This window comes from Pongo abelii, chromosome 12 (genome assembly GCF_028885655.2).
Source record: "Pongo abelii isolate AG06213 chromosome 12, NHGRI_mPonAbe1-v2.0_pri, whole genome shotgun sequence".
Lineage (NCBI taxonomy): Eukaryota > Metazoa > Chordata > Mammalia > Primates > Hominidae > Pongo > Pongo abelii.
The window spans coordinates 58675894-58691030 of record NC_071997.2 but is presented as its reverse complement, the minus strand read 5'-3'; the positions used below and the strand labels follow the sequence as shown (position 1 = coordinate 58691030).

General features: G+C 44.5%; 1 protein-coding gene across 1 annotated transcript; it reads left to right on the top strand.

Annotated features, from left to right (window-relative positions):
* The first annotated feature begins 11 nt into the window (after positions 1-11).
* Positions 12-11887, top strand: LOC100440273 (putative ALMS1-like protein). Its single transcript, XM_063713607.1, is given in 6 exon segments — positions 12-560; positions 1314-1497; positions 2372-2435; positions 7589-7617; positions 7620-7684; positions 8678-11887. Coding segments are annotated over 6 exon segments (687 nt in total). The 5' UTR covers positions 12-344; the 3' UTR covers positions 8807-11887.
* Positions 11888-15137: the final 3250 nt, after the last annotated feature.

The following is a 15137-nucleotide window of genomic DNA, read 5'->3' as shown; positions in this document are numbered from 1 at the left end:
TGAAGGTCAGTTTCTCATTCCAGATCTTGTAGTAGAGAAACTAGTGAATTTCAAGTCCCCTGCGATGCTGACTCTGTGTTTCCAAGTGATGCTATGTGGCCCCCACCTACCCCCAGCCACCACCTTGTCAGGTTTTCAAAGTCCAGCACTGCAGTTACACAGTCATCCCTGCAGTGAAACCAGACTCAAGGGCACCCTGTGGCCGCTGACAGCTGAGAACCCTGAGAGCCTGTATTATATGCATGTCCTTGATGAAAGCTGGGTGGGGCTGTAAAAAGAGAAAAATCTGTTTTCCTTCTAAAAACTATTTCCTGTAGGAGTTTCCTGGTTTGTTCCTGTGGAAAATGTGGAGTCTAGATAAAAAGAAGGAAAACATGCCCAAGACTTATGACCCTGGCATTTCCCAGTTGGAACCAATAACCAAGACCAAGCCATGGAGGGAGTCACTGCGGGAGCGGAACTGGCAGGGGCAGCACCTGGACAGTTGGGGCTCCCTGGCAGGCCCAGGCAGAGAGGATGGCAGAGACCCACTGAAGCCGTTTGTGAGAGCAAACCTGCAGGTGCAGTGACGTTGACTTAACTTTGACCCTACGTGTAGGGAGAAGAAGGGCAAGGTGCAGAGAAGCTGGCTCTGTGACTTGGCTAGCAGAGGTATAGGCCTGAGACGCTCTTTTCCAGCACCTCTGCAGTTCACCTGTTTTCACACATAAGGACTGGGTTTCTCATCGTCTGTCAAAGGCTGCCTTACTCTTAACCATAGATGGTGCATCACCATCAGGATCTGGGGACAAGGCCACAGGAGGGAGGATTTGTGGCTCTGCTCATCGGGCTTGTGGGTCCCTGTGTGTGGAGGGCCCGGAGGCCTGATGCTTGTGCAGCCTCATGCATGTTCCTCCGTGTCCGCAGCTCCTGTTTCTGCTCCATGTCGGATTTAAAGGAAACCAAGTCTCTTCTGATATGTCCCTTGGGGGATAAAGGAAATGTTATTAATGATGTATTTGTTTGAATAGATCTTTAAAATAGCAGCGTGGGCAGAGCTGTATTGCGTTGATGTTTCAGAGAGTTGTAATCGCCATAGTCTTAATTCCTGGCCTATGCTGAAGGCATGTCTTTGATCCCTGCGGATTCTAAGCTGGAGCTCTCCCCCATAGAGAGGTGTCAGAGGTTTCTTCAACTCTAGGTATTTTCTCAGCATTTGAATCAGGCTTCCCCAAACCTCTTGGGCAGGTGGTGTGTTTCCAGGCATATGGAGAGTAGATTGCATCATTAATCTGAGGCTGGACATTTTCTCTCTCTCTCTCTCTTTTTTTGAGAAATCGCTTCAGTTTCACAGACCTGACTTCATCTCCCGCACTAGGGAGCAGATAAAGCACCTGAAGTTAATAGTCCAGGAGAGAATGCTGCAGAGCATGTTACAGAGCGAGCGGGATGCACTATTCGACATTGACAGGGAACGGCAGGGCCACCAGAATCGCATGCGCCCACTGCCCAAGAGAGGTACGCCCTGCCCGTTCACTTTCCTGTGAGTGGAATAGAGAAGGCAAGGTCTGCTGCTGTGCTGCAGAGCCCTGCTAAAGGCCAGCCCAGGCCAGTTACCTGGGCAGACAGCGACCTTTTGCTTGCCAAGACTCAAACCTTCTTAGCTAGCAGAACCTCCCCAACTTAGCCGTCGGCACATTCATGATCCAACAAGCCCAGTTACTCTAGCCCTGTCACTGCATCTTAAACCATCTCTGTGTCTGTGAGCAAGTTAGTTCCAAAAGTATATTGATTTTTCCTGAAAAGATGGGGCTGATTCCAGGCTTGCCTACCTCTTAGGATGGTAATAATAATAATAATAAACACATAGTCCTTACATCTTGCCTAGGCACTTGTTCACATTAGCACTTACAACACTCTCAGTAGGTACTATTAATATATCTACTTTATAGTGAGAAAACTGAATCAAAGGGAGATTAAGTACCTCTCCCAAGATGACATACCTAGTAAGTAAAAGCTAAGATTTGAACCCAGGTGCCCTCCTCTGGAGTCTGCATTCTTAACAATTATGATAAGCAGATCTTGATAAAATAATGAAAGCTGTGAAAACTACAAAGCACTACCTAATTCTTTCATCCAACCTTACCTAGAAACTGGCCAATTTTTTAATTCAAAGCCTAATCTTTGCTACAGAGTGTTAGGTCCTTAGGGCCTTAGGCTGCCATCCTGTTACCCTAGTCTAACCCTGGCTTTCCTTGGTCATTGCTCCCCACTCAGCCTTGCCAGCTCAGGGTAGGGGCACCAAGTCCTAGCAGCTCCCTCTCCCAGCTCTTGCACCATACCCTCTGGGTTAAGTCACTGTCCACTGAAAACCCTTTCTTCTCTTGCTTAGTCTTCCTGGCTATCCAGAAGAACAAGCCTATCAGCAAGAAGGAAATGGTTCAAAGGTCCAAATGGTAAGACCAAGAAAACAAGAGTTCGTGTACAAGTGTAAACCAGGCCACCAAGTGGTCAGGAGCTCTGGCTTGCACCCAGAATAAAGGCATTATGCTCAAGTTTAAACATTATGAAAAAGTTGTGAGAGTCATTTCTCACCTATGGCACTGAAAAAAAAAGTGTAGCACATCATGGTATGAATGACTCATATGCAAAAGATGAAAAACTCCTCATTAATTTGCATGTCTTAGGCTCCTCTTTATTAGAAACCTAAATGTAAATAAAGAATATTTTAGGCCGGGTGCGGTGGGTCATGCCTGTAATCCCAGCACTTTGGGAGGCCAAGGTGGATGGATCACTTGAGGTCAGGAGTTCGAGACCAGCCTGGCCAACATGGTGAAACCCCGTCTCTACTAAAAATACAAAAATTAGCCGGGCGTGGTGGTGCACGCCTGTAATCCCAGCTACTTGGAAAGCTGAGCCGGGAGGATCCCTTGAACCTGGGAGGCAGAGGTTGCAGTGAGCTTAGATGGCACTACTACACTCCAGTCTGGGTGACAGAGTGAGACTGCATCTCAAAAAAAAAAAAAAAAAAATTATTTAAAAATAAAATTAAATATGTATTTGGGTTATACCTCTTATCTTAGCAATCCCATTTCTTGGAATTGATCCCATAGGGTGAGAAAGAACAGTGTTCTCCAGAACACATTAAGTTAAACTTTTTTAAAAAATTAAACTTTTGAAGCATGTGAACACTGTTTCCATTTGTGGTCTTTAAAAGTAAGTATTTGTGCCTATGTAGATGTGTATACTTTTATATGCATAGAATATTTCTGGAAGACAGAAGAACCTGATAATACTGATTGCCTTTGGAAAGGAGAACTGATGTAGTACAGATGTAGTAGATTTTTTGACTTTTTGAATTTTGTGCCATGAGGAACGAACATTAACTACTCATTAATTAATTCATTTGAGTGTTGGATGTGGTGGTACATTTCTGTAATCCTACCTACTCAGGAGTCTTAGGTGAGAGAATCTCTTAAGCCCAGGAATTTGAGACTGCAGTGAGCTATGATCACACCATTACCCTCGGGCCTGGGTAACAGACTGAGACTCTGTATCTAAAAAATAATAAATAACATTTTAAAAAATTAATTCATTTCAGATATTCATATATTGATCATGAGAATGCCAGAGAATGAGTTAAGGTTGACTTTTTTAGGCGTTCATTGGAGACTTGCTTTAATGAGAATAGTCTCTTAGTTGGCATAATGCTTCTGCAGTAACGGTACTTTAAAACAGTTTATCTCATGGACTTTAAGCATTCCTCTTGAAATCTTGTTTTTACTCTATCTAGTCAGCCCTTATAGGCAATCCAAAGGGATGCTTTAGTCCAGTGGTTCTCAGATAGTGGTCTGTGGTGTCCTGGAAGTTGCTGAGACCCTCTCAGGCGATTTGCAAGGTCAAAACTAATTTCAGAATGACACCAGCATGTTCTGTGCCTTTTTTGCTGTGTTGGCTATTTGCACTGATGATGCAAGAGTTATGGGAGAGGAGTAAAACCATCAGTGTCTTACCACTATTCAAGACAGTGGCACCAAACTGTACTAGTCTAGTAGGCATTGTATCCTACACAGCCTCCCGCCAGGAGTGTGATGGAAGAACAAGGAAGCAGTGTAAATGGAGGTACACAGGAAGCACTTCCTTAGCACAGTGAAAGATGAAAACTGTTTCAAGGAAAAGTACTTATGCCATGGTTTGTGTCGTGAGCTGAACCAGCTACCTTTTTCATGGAACATGACTTTTACTTGAAAGAGTAACTGACAGAAAACCAATTATTCTGACTTGTGTTTGTAGCAGACATTTTCTTGAAAATGAAGAAGTGAGTCTGTGACCTCAGGAAATTGTCTGACAGTATCTGTTGCCAAAGAAAATGTGAGTTTTCAAGCCAACAATAGAATTCTAGAAAACTTGTATTCACCACCATGGGCTTGATGACCTCTTAGTACTTAGACCTTTCTGATGAGATAAGCAGTGACATTAACAAATGTGGTGTTTTTCATGTTATCCAAATACATTTGTCAACATTTGGAAGATCAGTGTAATTCCCTGGACCAGGATTTTCCAAAGGATTGTTGCTTTTTGTTACAAAATCAGGGAATAGATAGAAGATTCATTGAAATAGTACAAGATAGACTGATGGATTTTTATGTAACAGAATAGGAAAAGTTTACTGACATGTTTTCAGATTCCACCTTGCAACTGATTTTTAAGAAACTACCACTTGTCAGCCAGGCACAGTGGCTCACGCCTGTAATCCCAGCACTTTGGGATGCCAAGGTGGGCAGATCACTTGAGGTCAGGAGTTCAAGCCTGGCCAACATGGTGAAACCCTGTCTCCACTAAAACTACAAAAATTAGCTGGGCGTGGTGGCAGGTACCTGTAATCCCAGCTACTCTGGAGGCTGAGGCAGGAGAATTGCCTGAACCTGGGAGGCAGAGGTTGCAGTGAGCCACAATCACGCCACTGCACACCAGCCTGGGCAACAAGTGTGAAACTCTGTCGCAAAAAAAAAGAAAAGAAAAGAAAAGAAACTATCACTTATCAAGTTTGGGTGTAGTATCAAAGAAGATCAAGAGTTACCTGAAAAGAATATTACAATAACTTCTCTCATTTCCAGGTGCGTGGAAAATCTATATGTAAGCTGGATTTTTAATGTATACTTTAACCAGAGCAAGATGGGACAACAGACTTAATACAGAAGCAGATATGAGTCCAGCTGTCTTCCATTAAACCAGACATTAAAGAGTTTTCTAAAAAATGTAAACAGTGCCACTCTTCACACTAACATTTTTTTGTTTTGCAAAACATCTTTATTTCTCATTAGAAATACAGGTTTCTTATGTTAGCATGCACAAGCTTATTGTTATTTCAAGTGAATTAAAAATAAAGTTTTTCTTAATTTTTAATTTTAATTTTTAATACAGTATCAATAGATAAAACCTACATTGGGATCCTCAACGTTTAGGAGTGTGAAGGGGGCCCTAAGTCTAAAATATTTGAGAACCACTGCTTCATTCTAACTCAGATCACAAAATGGAATTAGGGGAAATTATACAGGGTTTGTTGTGGGGCAGCTACTTCTACTCTCACCTCAGCAAGAGCAGTCACTGCTGAAGGGACTGGGAAGCTTGCCTACGGGAAGACAGGCAGGACATCTCCTACAACGTATCAATGCTTTCCACCAGAAATATACTTACATGAGTGGATTTAGTGCCCATCTTCTGAGAGACTTGAGTTTTTAAACTGGTACATTTTCATTAGGTTGCTTCTATTCACGTTTATTTCTTGTGTGGCCTCTTTTCAAGGAAGTGATGTGTTTCCATCTGAGAATCTTAAATATCATCTAGTAACTCTTAATATTTAGGAAACTACAACCCAGAGAGGGGAAGTAACCCAGCAAGTTAGGGTCACAGCTGGAGTTAGAGCCTGGTGTTTGGCCTTCAATTGTGTCCTATTAAGGATTTGTATCTCTGGAGCCTGTGTTACTCATCTTTTCTCATCATCTATCTCTACCAGAGATATTTAAAGGTTCCCGTGAGAAGGAAAGATTTCAAGAGGAAAGAACGTAGCTCTTTTATTTGGAAGCACTTGTTCCAGAGTGGCCTTCAGGAGACACCTTCACCTTCTCTAATCTGTTTCCCGCAGAGCCCTGCATCAATCCAGTGATTTTTTTTCCAGATTATAGAAAACTTTAGGAAATATAGAGAAAAGTAGAAAAAAGAAGATGAATATCACTTATCAGCCCTCCATCTAAACATAACACTAGTCCTGTTTTTGGTGGGAGGCGTGGGAATGTTGCAGAGACCTGCATAACACACGCTTTTTTCCCTCAAATTGTTGATCATACTGCATATACAGGTTTGTATCTTGCTTTATTTTACTCAACATTATGTTGTGAACCTTTCCTATGACATTAAAAATTCTGAAACTTTGTTTGATATACATGAAACATACTTGTAACATATACATTCCATTATACTTCATAATCTTTTTAACCGTTGTTTTGTTGGAAACGTATTTACAATGAGAGTGCCTTTATCAAATGCACATTTGTGTTTCTCCCAACTTAAAATCATTGCCACCCAATCCCTGCTAGAACAGATCCCATGTTTTTCATGTGGCCACAAGATCCTCTGCATCCCACCTCACCCTCACCCCCACCTGTTTCCCACCTATTCCTTTACACTCCTTTTCAGGAAGCCTCGACTTCATTTTTACCAACACTCATTTTCCCCGCCTTGAGTGTCTTCTACCCTTCTCCCCATTATCTTTCTGCGCTTATCTATTTTTTTTTTTTTGAGGCGTAGTCTCACTTTATCGCCCCACTGGAGAGCAGCAGTGGCTCAATCTTGGCTCACTGCAACCTCTGCCACCCAGGTTCAAGTGATTCTTCTGCCTCAGCCTCCTGAGTAGCTGGGATTACAAGCACCTGCCACCGCGCCCACCTAATTTCTTTTCTTTTTTTTTTTTTTTTTTTTTTTTTTGTAGTTTTAGTAGAGACAGGGTTTCACCATCTTGGCCAGGCTGCTTTTGAACTCCTGACATCGTGATCCACCCACCTCAGCCTCCCAAAGTGCTGAGTTTACAGGCTTGAGCCACCGCACCAGGCGCTCCTATCTATTCTTAAGACCCAATTTACCTCTAATTTCCTCTCTGGAGCTTTTCCCAACCTCCCTCTAGCAGACCACGTTTCTTTTCTTCTAGAACATTTTGTAGATGTGACCATTTCAGTACTTTTCCATAATTTCACTTGTGTTTACAAACACAATAGTAACACTGTTCATTATCTTATATTGAAACAATCCATTTTTGCATGTAGAGTGGAAAGTAGAAGTTGACCTCATTTATCTCACTCCTTTCCCCACTTTATCCCACTCCTTTCCCAGACGTAGGCACTATTAGGATTTTATTGGGTTTGTATTTATCTATCTACCCTTCCAGATTGTGAGCCCCCAGGCCAGGAGTATCTAATGGGGCCCAGAGCCTTTCTGGGAGGGATGAGCTCCTGGAGAGTGGGATGCATAGGGAGGGATGGTGAGAGGAGATCTCGTGCATCTGCACCCTGGTAACCTCCCCGCTTTCTGTCCTTTCACTTGTGCCATTTCGAAGGATTTATGAGCAGCTTCCGGAAGTGCAGAAAAAGAAGAAGAGAAGAGAAAATCAGAATATAAGTCATACCGGCTGCGAGCCCAGCTATATAAAAAGGTCAGTGGGTCCTCTGTCTAGAGTGGGATGGATCAGGTTCACTGGGGGAAAGAGAAACGGAGAAAACACGTTGCCTGTTGAGTGTGCAGTCAGAATGAACCGCATTTGAGGAATGAACTTAGAGTGCACCAGACCAGTGTTGAAATTTGGAAGAGGGCATCTGTAATTAGACTTCAAATCAGGTTTAGCTCCCCATCCATAATTGTGTAAGGCCCTTTCCATGCATTCATTTGGAGTGAAACCAAATTTCACACACAGGAGTTCATTGACATATCATGGTGGAAATACCAGAATTATCAGGTTTCCATTCCAGAGTCCCAGGTGGTGATTTCATGCCCCTCATTGGTGAGTCAGATACCTCTAGAACTGTTAAACTGGAAGGTGCATAACTGCGGCATAAGAGTTGTCCACTTGGATGGTCAGAGGCCTCCAACTTGTCACCATGCCCTGCCCATTGTCCCAGTGGAGTCAGTGTTGCTGCAAGTCCAAGAACCTCACGGGGCAGGGTTGGTGTTACCAGTTAATTCTCTGAGAAACCTGACTGGCTCCTATGCCTGAAGGGCCATATCCTTCACTGTAGTTGTTTCCTTCTCACCCCGTCAGTCACCAGACTGATGTGGGATGGGAGCTGCTTCTGGAGCAGGCCCCAGAACCCAGGCGGGTGCCTCAGGTGGAGGTCCCAGGCACCACACCGCCTGTCTGGTGCGTCAGCATCGCAGGGCCAGGCCTCTCCTTATGCTACTGTATGTGGGAACTGATGGATTATCTGTGTCTCTATAGAAATAATAGATATTGATTACAGATCCTCTTTCCTGAACATTTCAGGAAGTATTTTTTATATGACAACCACAGTTTCTGAAGCAGAATAAAATGAACAAGATTTGAGTAGGACCACACTGACTCTCCTTGGTGACATGGCTGCGGGGAGGAGAGGCATCTGCCTCTGATGGCAGTAATATCTAACTTCTTTCCTGCCTTTCTTTTCTTGTACAGAGAGTGACCAATCACCTTCTGGGGAGAAAAGTTCCCTGGGACTCACATAAGTTTATTTTCTTCAGAGCCTTGGAATTCTGTTTTATTAACCTAGAGAAGCACAATCCTTACTTTTGTGAGTCTGGTTGAATAAAGCTTATTCTTTGTCCATGTGTATTTTAGAAATTGTAACTTCTAAACAATCTGGAGCAGAGTGGTGATTAAAATTATAGCTAAGGCCCAAAGTGCCGGAGGAAGGTTTTCAACCACCTCACTCTAAGTTCAGCAAACCCCAGTACAAAGGTTGGCAAGGGCCAGTCGTCCACCAAGAAGACTTCCTGGGAGGCTGGATCCAAGAGCAAGCCCTGCCCTCAAGCACAGTTCAGAGCTTTCAGATCCTGCCCCCTGGGCTCCCTGCCACAAAGAGGACACTGGGAAAAGAACCCATGGCGCACGAGGTCAACTCCTAGTTCTTCCCTTTCTTGCTGGGCAAGTAATGAAGCACTTTTGGCCAAATTACCTGTAAAATGAGAGGGTTAATACCTCTAAGCCTCTCTTTACATAAACTCTAAAACAATGTGACTATTTCCACCTCTTGTGAGACATTATTATTCAGAGTAGAAACACATTGTTGTCTGAAACCTGGGTCTGCAAAGAACCCAGGGCAAGATGGAGTTTAATGAGGAATGATGAGCATGATTCTCTGTAGGCCCAAGGCTGTGGCATCCAGACACCTTCGCAGGGCAGTTAGATTTGGTCCTGGGAGGCCCAGGTGGTAGTTGCCAGCCATCTCCTCCCAGCCCCAGCCAGAGTGCACCTCCTCGGGAGAACTTGTTAACATCTCCACTGGGTTCCTTTAAACCAGAAATCTGTGGACTTGCTTTCACATTGTAACAGTATTTCCCCAGGCCACCAGCCATGGGCATGTTCCCGAGGCAATGTTAAAGCACAGAAGGTGGCAGGAAGGGGACATGTTGTGAAGAGTCTCACAACTGCAGTCTTCCTGCCTGTCCTGTGCCAGGAGACCTTTGGCTGAGTGTAGGCTGAAGAATCCAGGTATCAACCTCACAATCCCAGGGACTCCCTCAGTGTCCGTTCTGCCCCAGAACTAAGGATGGCTTCCCACACTGCACAGTTCTGTGGGGGCTGAGAGCATCTGCTACAAACCACAGAGTCACCACCTCGTGTAGCCACTCCTGCAGCCGTTAGACTTTCCCCATGCATGGCAGGACCTTGAGCCTCTTATTTTGTTTTGGTTTGGTTTTGGTTCTTGCACAGGTGCAGGAAGCCCAAGCAGAGGCTGCATCATTGCCCCTGGTTCTGAACTGTGGTGGGATTCACTTTTGAATTGCTTCATCCTAGGCCTAGATCACACCTAACCTGGGAAGCACCACCCTCTTCCCTCCTTGAGGTGAGACTCCAGTCTCCTCAGTCCTCTTCCCTGAAGGCAGCTTCTGTTTCATCCCCTCCCCAGCAAAGACCACCAGTGCAAGTATTTTCAGGGGAGAGAATATATGAAGAAAGCAGTCTTTTAACTGTAAATCACAATGCATTTTGTATGTTCCCAATGACTGTTTGGAATAATCAAATGAATGATTGTTTGGAACATTGTCTGGATGTTATCAAAACAAAAACAAACCAGAATTTATTCCCCTGGCGGGTAACAGATGACTTTCCATGAGAACGCAGGTTTTGATCAATAGGAATTTTATTACTTGTCACAAGCAACAGCACTGGGACAAAGCAGTGTCTCCCTGAGGGAAAGTGACAGGAGGGTTTTATGGTGCAATGGAGAGGGGAGAGGGTGCATCATCGCATGTAGAGGAGGGTTCCCAGTGGCACAGATGCAGTGAGTCATGGTGCCAGCACACAGGTTGCATGTTGTGGTAATGAAGCTACACGTCTCCTGAGGTGCAGGCTTTAGCACGGTCATGAGGAAAGTTCACTGGGGTTCATCTGTAAGTTGTCGGGGTCTTTCAGGAGCTGGTTCCAACCAACTAGGTGACCACATTTCACACAGGGTTTGAGATAAAACTGGCTTCAAGGAAAGAGGCTATAACACAGGCTGATTGCTTGAATTGACAAAATTCCTATACTCCCTGAATTCCTTCCTGTTGGCCTACAAATTTCCTCCCCTAGAGATATGTCACTCCTCATTCTTGAGAGGTCATTCTTCTATAACTTCATGCTGATTAGGGATGCCGTGTCCAGAGATATTAGGGGAGTGAAAATCTCTAGACACTAAATCTAAATGTGTTTTGCGGTCTCCCAAGATAGGCTGTAAAGGCTGGTATTGTTGTTGGAAGCTGCAGTTGAAATTTTGCTAAACTGGAAGATACAAATTTTACCAAGAGATTTAAGATCCAGGGACCAAACAACAGTAGTACAAACAATAAAGTTAGTAGTGCTACTAGGGGCAGAATATTACCAAGTAATTTGTATTGCCCATTTGATAGCTTCCCAAATAGTCAGAACTATGGCCCTGTGGATTAAAAGCATGTAACCAAGAGTCATGGGCTAGATCTTCTTAATGTCAACTTCTATTTCCCTTGAGGTGTTTACTCAGGGACAGCAAGAGGAATTAGTAACTGCGCACACTCCTCCCTGTTCCACTAAAAGATTGTCTAATACTGTACCGTTATCTAGGACCACAGTAACCAAGGAATCAACTGAGGATGCTAAAGACTCAAGTTTTCTAGTCAAGTTTTTTACAGTGGTTTCATGATAAGCAAATCCCCAAAGAGCAGCCATCCTGAATGCTGCTCCCATCCCCCACAAAATTAAACTCATTTGTCTTTTTGACCTGACTTGTAGTAGACCCACCTCAACAGCCTCAATATCAGAGCGGCCCGCAGGCCAATTGTACATTGTCCTTCCATCCAAACATTTTACAGGGATGAGGGATGCCAAGTGGGATAAAGGGAAAGAACCTAGAGGTACACCAGCGTGGGGTAGATGTTTGTGGAGCACCCACAGACGAACACATGCCCCATGAGGGGCACATACTCATTTGGGGATAAAGATATTTAGCTGGGCACAGTGGCTCACACCTGTAATCCCAGCACCTGGGGAGGCTGAAGCAGGCAGATCACCTGAGGTCAGGAGTTCAAGAACAACCTGGCCAACATGGTGAATCCCCGTCTCCACTAAAAATACAAAAATTAGCCGGGCATGGTGGTGTGCGCCTGTAATCCCAGCTACTCAGGAGGCTGAGACAGGAGAATCGCTTGAACCCAGGAGGCGGAGGTTGCAGTGAGCTGAGATCGTGCCACTGCACTCCAGCCTGGGTGACAGAGCAAGACAGTCTCAAAAACAAACAACCAAAAAAGACATTTAATAGTTGTGCTCTTTGGCTCCAGGTGCATTAGTTTTACATAAAGGGAGACAGGCCCAACCCGCAGGAGGTCCCTATCCCTGCAGTCAGCTGAGACATTATTCTTATAAGCTGTTGGCCTGTTTACCTGGGTGTACCAGAAACTGGGGCGAGGTATTCCTCACCGTAAACTGCATTTACTGCTCTGTCCCCAGTGTTTTTTAGTGATGTTCATGTCAGGACACCAGTAAGTAATATTGGGGTGGCAGGTGGTAGTGTTCAAGGAGACCGGTTACCTCCCTTTTGTGTCTGGTCCTGTGTTGGTGTAGTAAGTCTGCCCTGGAGGAATTTCACAGCTTCTGCATTCTTGGTGTATAGCTGAGCCATTTAGCAAGGTTGACACCTAGGTGGCATTTGCTATAGAGGTGCTAGTCAAGGTGATGCAAGGGATTTCCCCACTCTCCAGGAAGAGGGTAACTGCAGGGAAGGGGAGCTTGCTCCAGTTCTGGGGGTGAAAGTGAAATGTGAGGATTGCCACAAGTTCTGTCACTTGGACAAACCAAGCTCGTGGGTGCCTATAGCATATCCAGCATTCGAACAGGCTATTTCCTTCACTGTGATGTGGGGAAAACTGACTATTGTATTGTCTTCCCAGAGACCACTGGCCGTGGTAATAAAAGGGACTAACCAGTAGAGAGAGAGACCAAGTTCGTTGTATATACTATATGGTGATTTAGCACCAGTTAAGAGTTTTTACAGAATGTAAAAGAGCATAGAGATTCCTCTAAGAATGAAGAAATTCCTGCTATGTCAAGAGCATTGCAGGGGCACATTTTACTTATCTATGTCCCTTCTCTGGAAGAGGAGCTTAAGATCAGAGGCCAGTTCATAGGAATAAGTTGGATCTAATGAAGCCTGGTCTGAGGGCACTGGTGAAGGCTTCATTCAGGAATGACAGATCCAGGGTCTGAGCCCCTGCAATTTAAGAGAAGAGTGAGTGGTTATCAGCACAGGGTAGGGCCCAGTGCAGACAGGATTTAGCTGGTCTTGAGGTGATTTAGATTTCCAAGTCTTAAGGTGAACTCAGTCTCAAGGTTGATATGGGTGAAGCTTAACATCAGTGGGAACTGGAAGACAGGTTCACATATTGGGTTGAGAGCTTGTATTAATTTTCCTAAATATACAATATGTTTTAAATCCCTCCCAGTCTCACCATCAGGGCACATCAAAGGTTCCATTGTGCCAGGGTAAGCTCTTCCATATAGTAATTCAAAAGGGCTAAGTCTCACTTTCCCTTTTGGTGCCAGCTGAACTCATGTTAGTTTGATGGAGAGGCACTTTAGCTAGCTTTCATGAGTTTCCTGGCATGGTTTAGCTAAAGTGACCTTTATGGTTCTATTAGTATTTTTGTCCTTTTCAGATGACTGGGGCCTCCAGTCTGCATGTAACCTCCATTTGATTTCCAAGGCAGAGAATACCCCCCGGCTAACTTTGGAAATGAAGGCAGCTCCATTGTCACTCTGGATCAATCAAAGTAAGCCACATTGCGAGAGGATGTCTTTGAGTAAAGCTCTGGCATCATTTGCCTTTTCTGTGTGACAAAGTAAGGCTTCTATCCAGCCAGTAAAGGTGTCCACACAAACCAGCTGGTACATGAGGTTTCCAGGTGCCTGGAGCGTCACTGTAAAGTCTATTTGCCATTCTTCTCCTGGTATGCCCGCCCTCGCCCCTTAGTTGAGGCACAGAGAGCCTGGTCTGAGCATTATTTTGTACATATTTGTGGCACCTGTTAGAGAGTTAGTCTATTTTACCACTTGGATCGGGAACCTTTATTACCCTCATCAACCAATTGTGTAAGGTTTTGATATGGTTAGGCTTTGCATCCCCACCCAAATCTCATCTTGAATTGTAATCCCTGTAATCCCCACGTGCCTAGGAAGAGACCTGGGTAGATGATTGAATCATGGGGGAAGGTTTCTCTCATGCTATTCTCATGATAGTGAATTCTCACAAGATCTGATGGTTTTAAAAGGGTCTCTTTCCCCTTCGCTCCTCACTCTTCTCTCTCCTGCTGCCGTGTGAGAAAGCCTAAGCTTGCCTCCCCTTTGCCTTATGCCATGATTGTAAGTTTCTTGAGGCCTCCCCAGCCATGCGGAACTGTGAGTCCATTAAACCTCTTTCCCTTATAAATTACCCAGTCTCAAGTATTTCTTTAGAGCAGTCTGAGAATGGATACCAAAATGTGATGATCGATGGACATATTTAATTATAGCCCAGCCTAGGTTTTCTGGAATCCGGAGTCTTCCTTTGTCATTAATAACTCATCCTTCCAAATCCGAATGTGGGAGATACCCTTCCCATTTGGATTTTTCTAATTTCTGAGTAGTAGGGCTGAAACTTGTGGAGTGACAAATCTGGGGATCAGGGTCATTTACAAACATTCAACTGTTCATGCTGCCTTCTTAGCAGCTGTGTCGGCTAGGTTATTTCCTTTTATAACCTCAGAATTCCCCTCTGGTGTCCCCAGCAGTGGACCGGCACTAACATTTTAGGTAACTGTACTGCCTGTAACAGTTGTAATATTTCTTATGCATGCCTTATCTCCTTATTGTCCACAGTCAGGGTCCCAAGGGGGATAATCCCAGAGGCATACTTGTCATCTCTCTAGGAATGGGGATGGATTCTCATTAGGGTCTTGTTCTGTTTCCTGGAGTTTTCCCCAATTGATTGGCTTACTTCCCTCATGCCTCTGAGTAGCATCTTGCTATAATGATCCCCGTTATCACTGGAGTCCCCGTTTGGGTCGGCTGTTGGGACTGACACCTCAGCAGCCAAGTAGGTTTGGTAGCCCACGTTATCAGCCTACATCTTATCTGCCTCTTCCTTAGCTTTGGCCATGATGGTAGATTTCTTTTCCACCATGAGCAGAGTTGCCATTAAGGTCTGCATGTCTGACCAGGTGAGGTTATGTGTGAAGAATATTCCCTTTATGAGAGTTCTGAACTCTCATGGGCTCACTGGTAAGCCTTTAAGATGGGATTTCTCATTATACAAATCAGCGGTTGAAGAGGTACATAGACCCAAGCAAAACCTCCCTCTCCATCAGACACCTGCCTGGGTGGGAACCATCCCACTCTGGGGTTCCCTCTCAGGGAACTTGTTATGCTG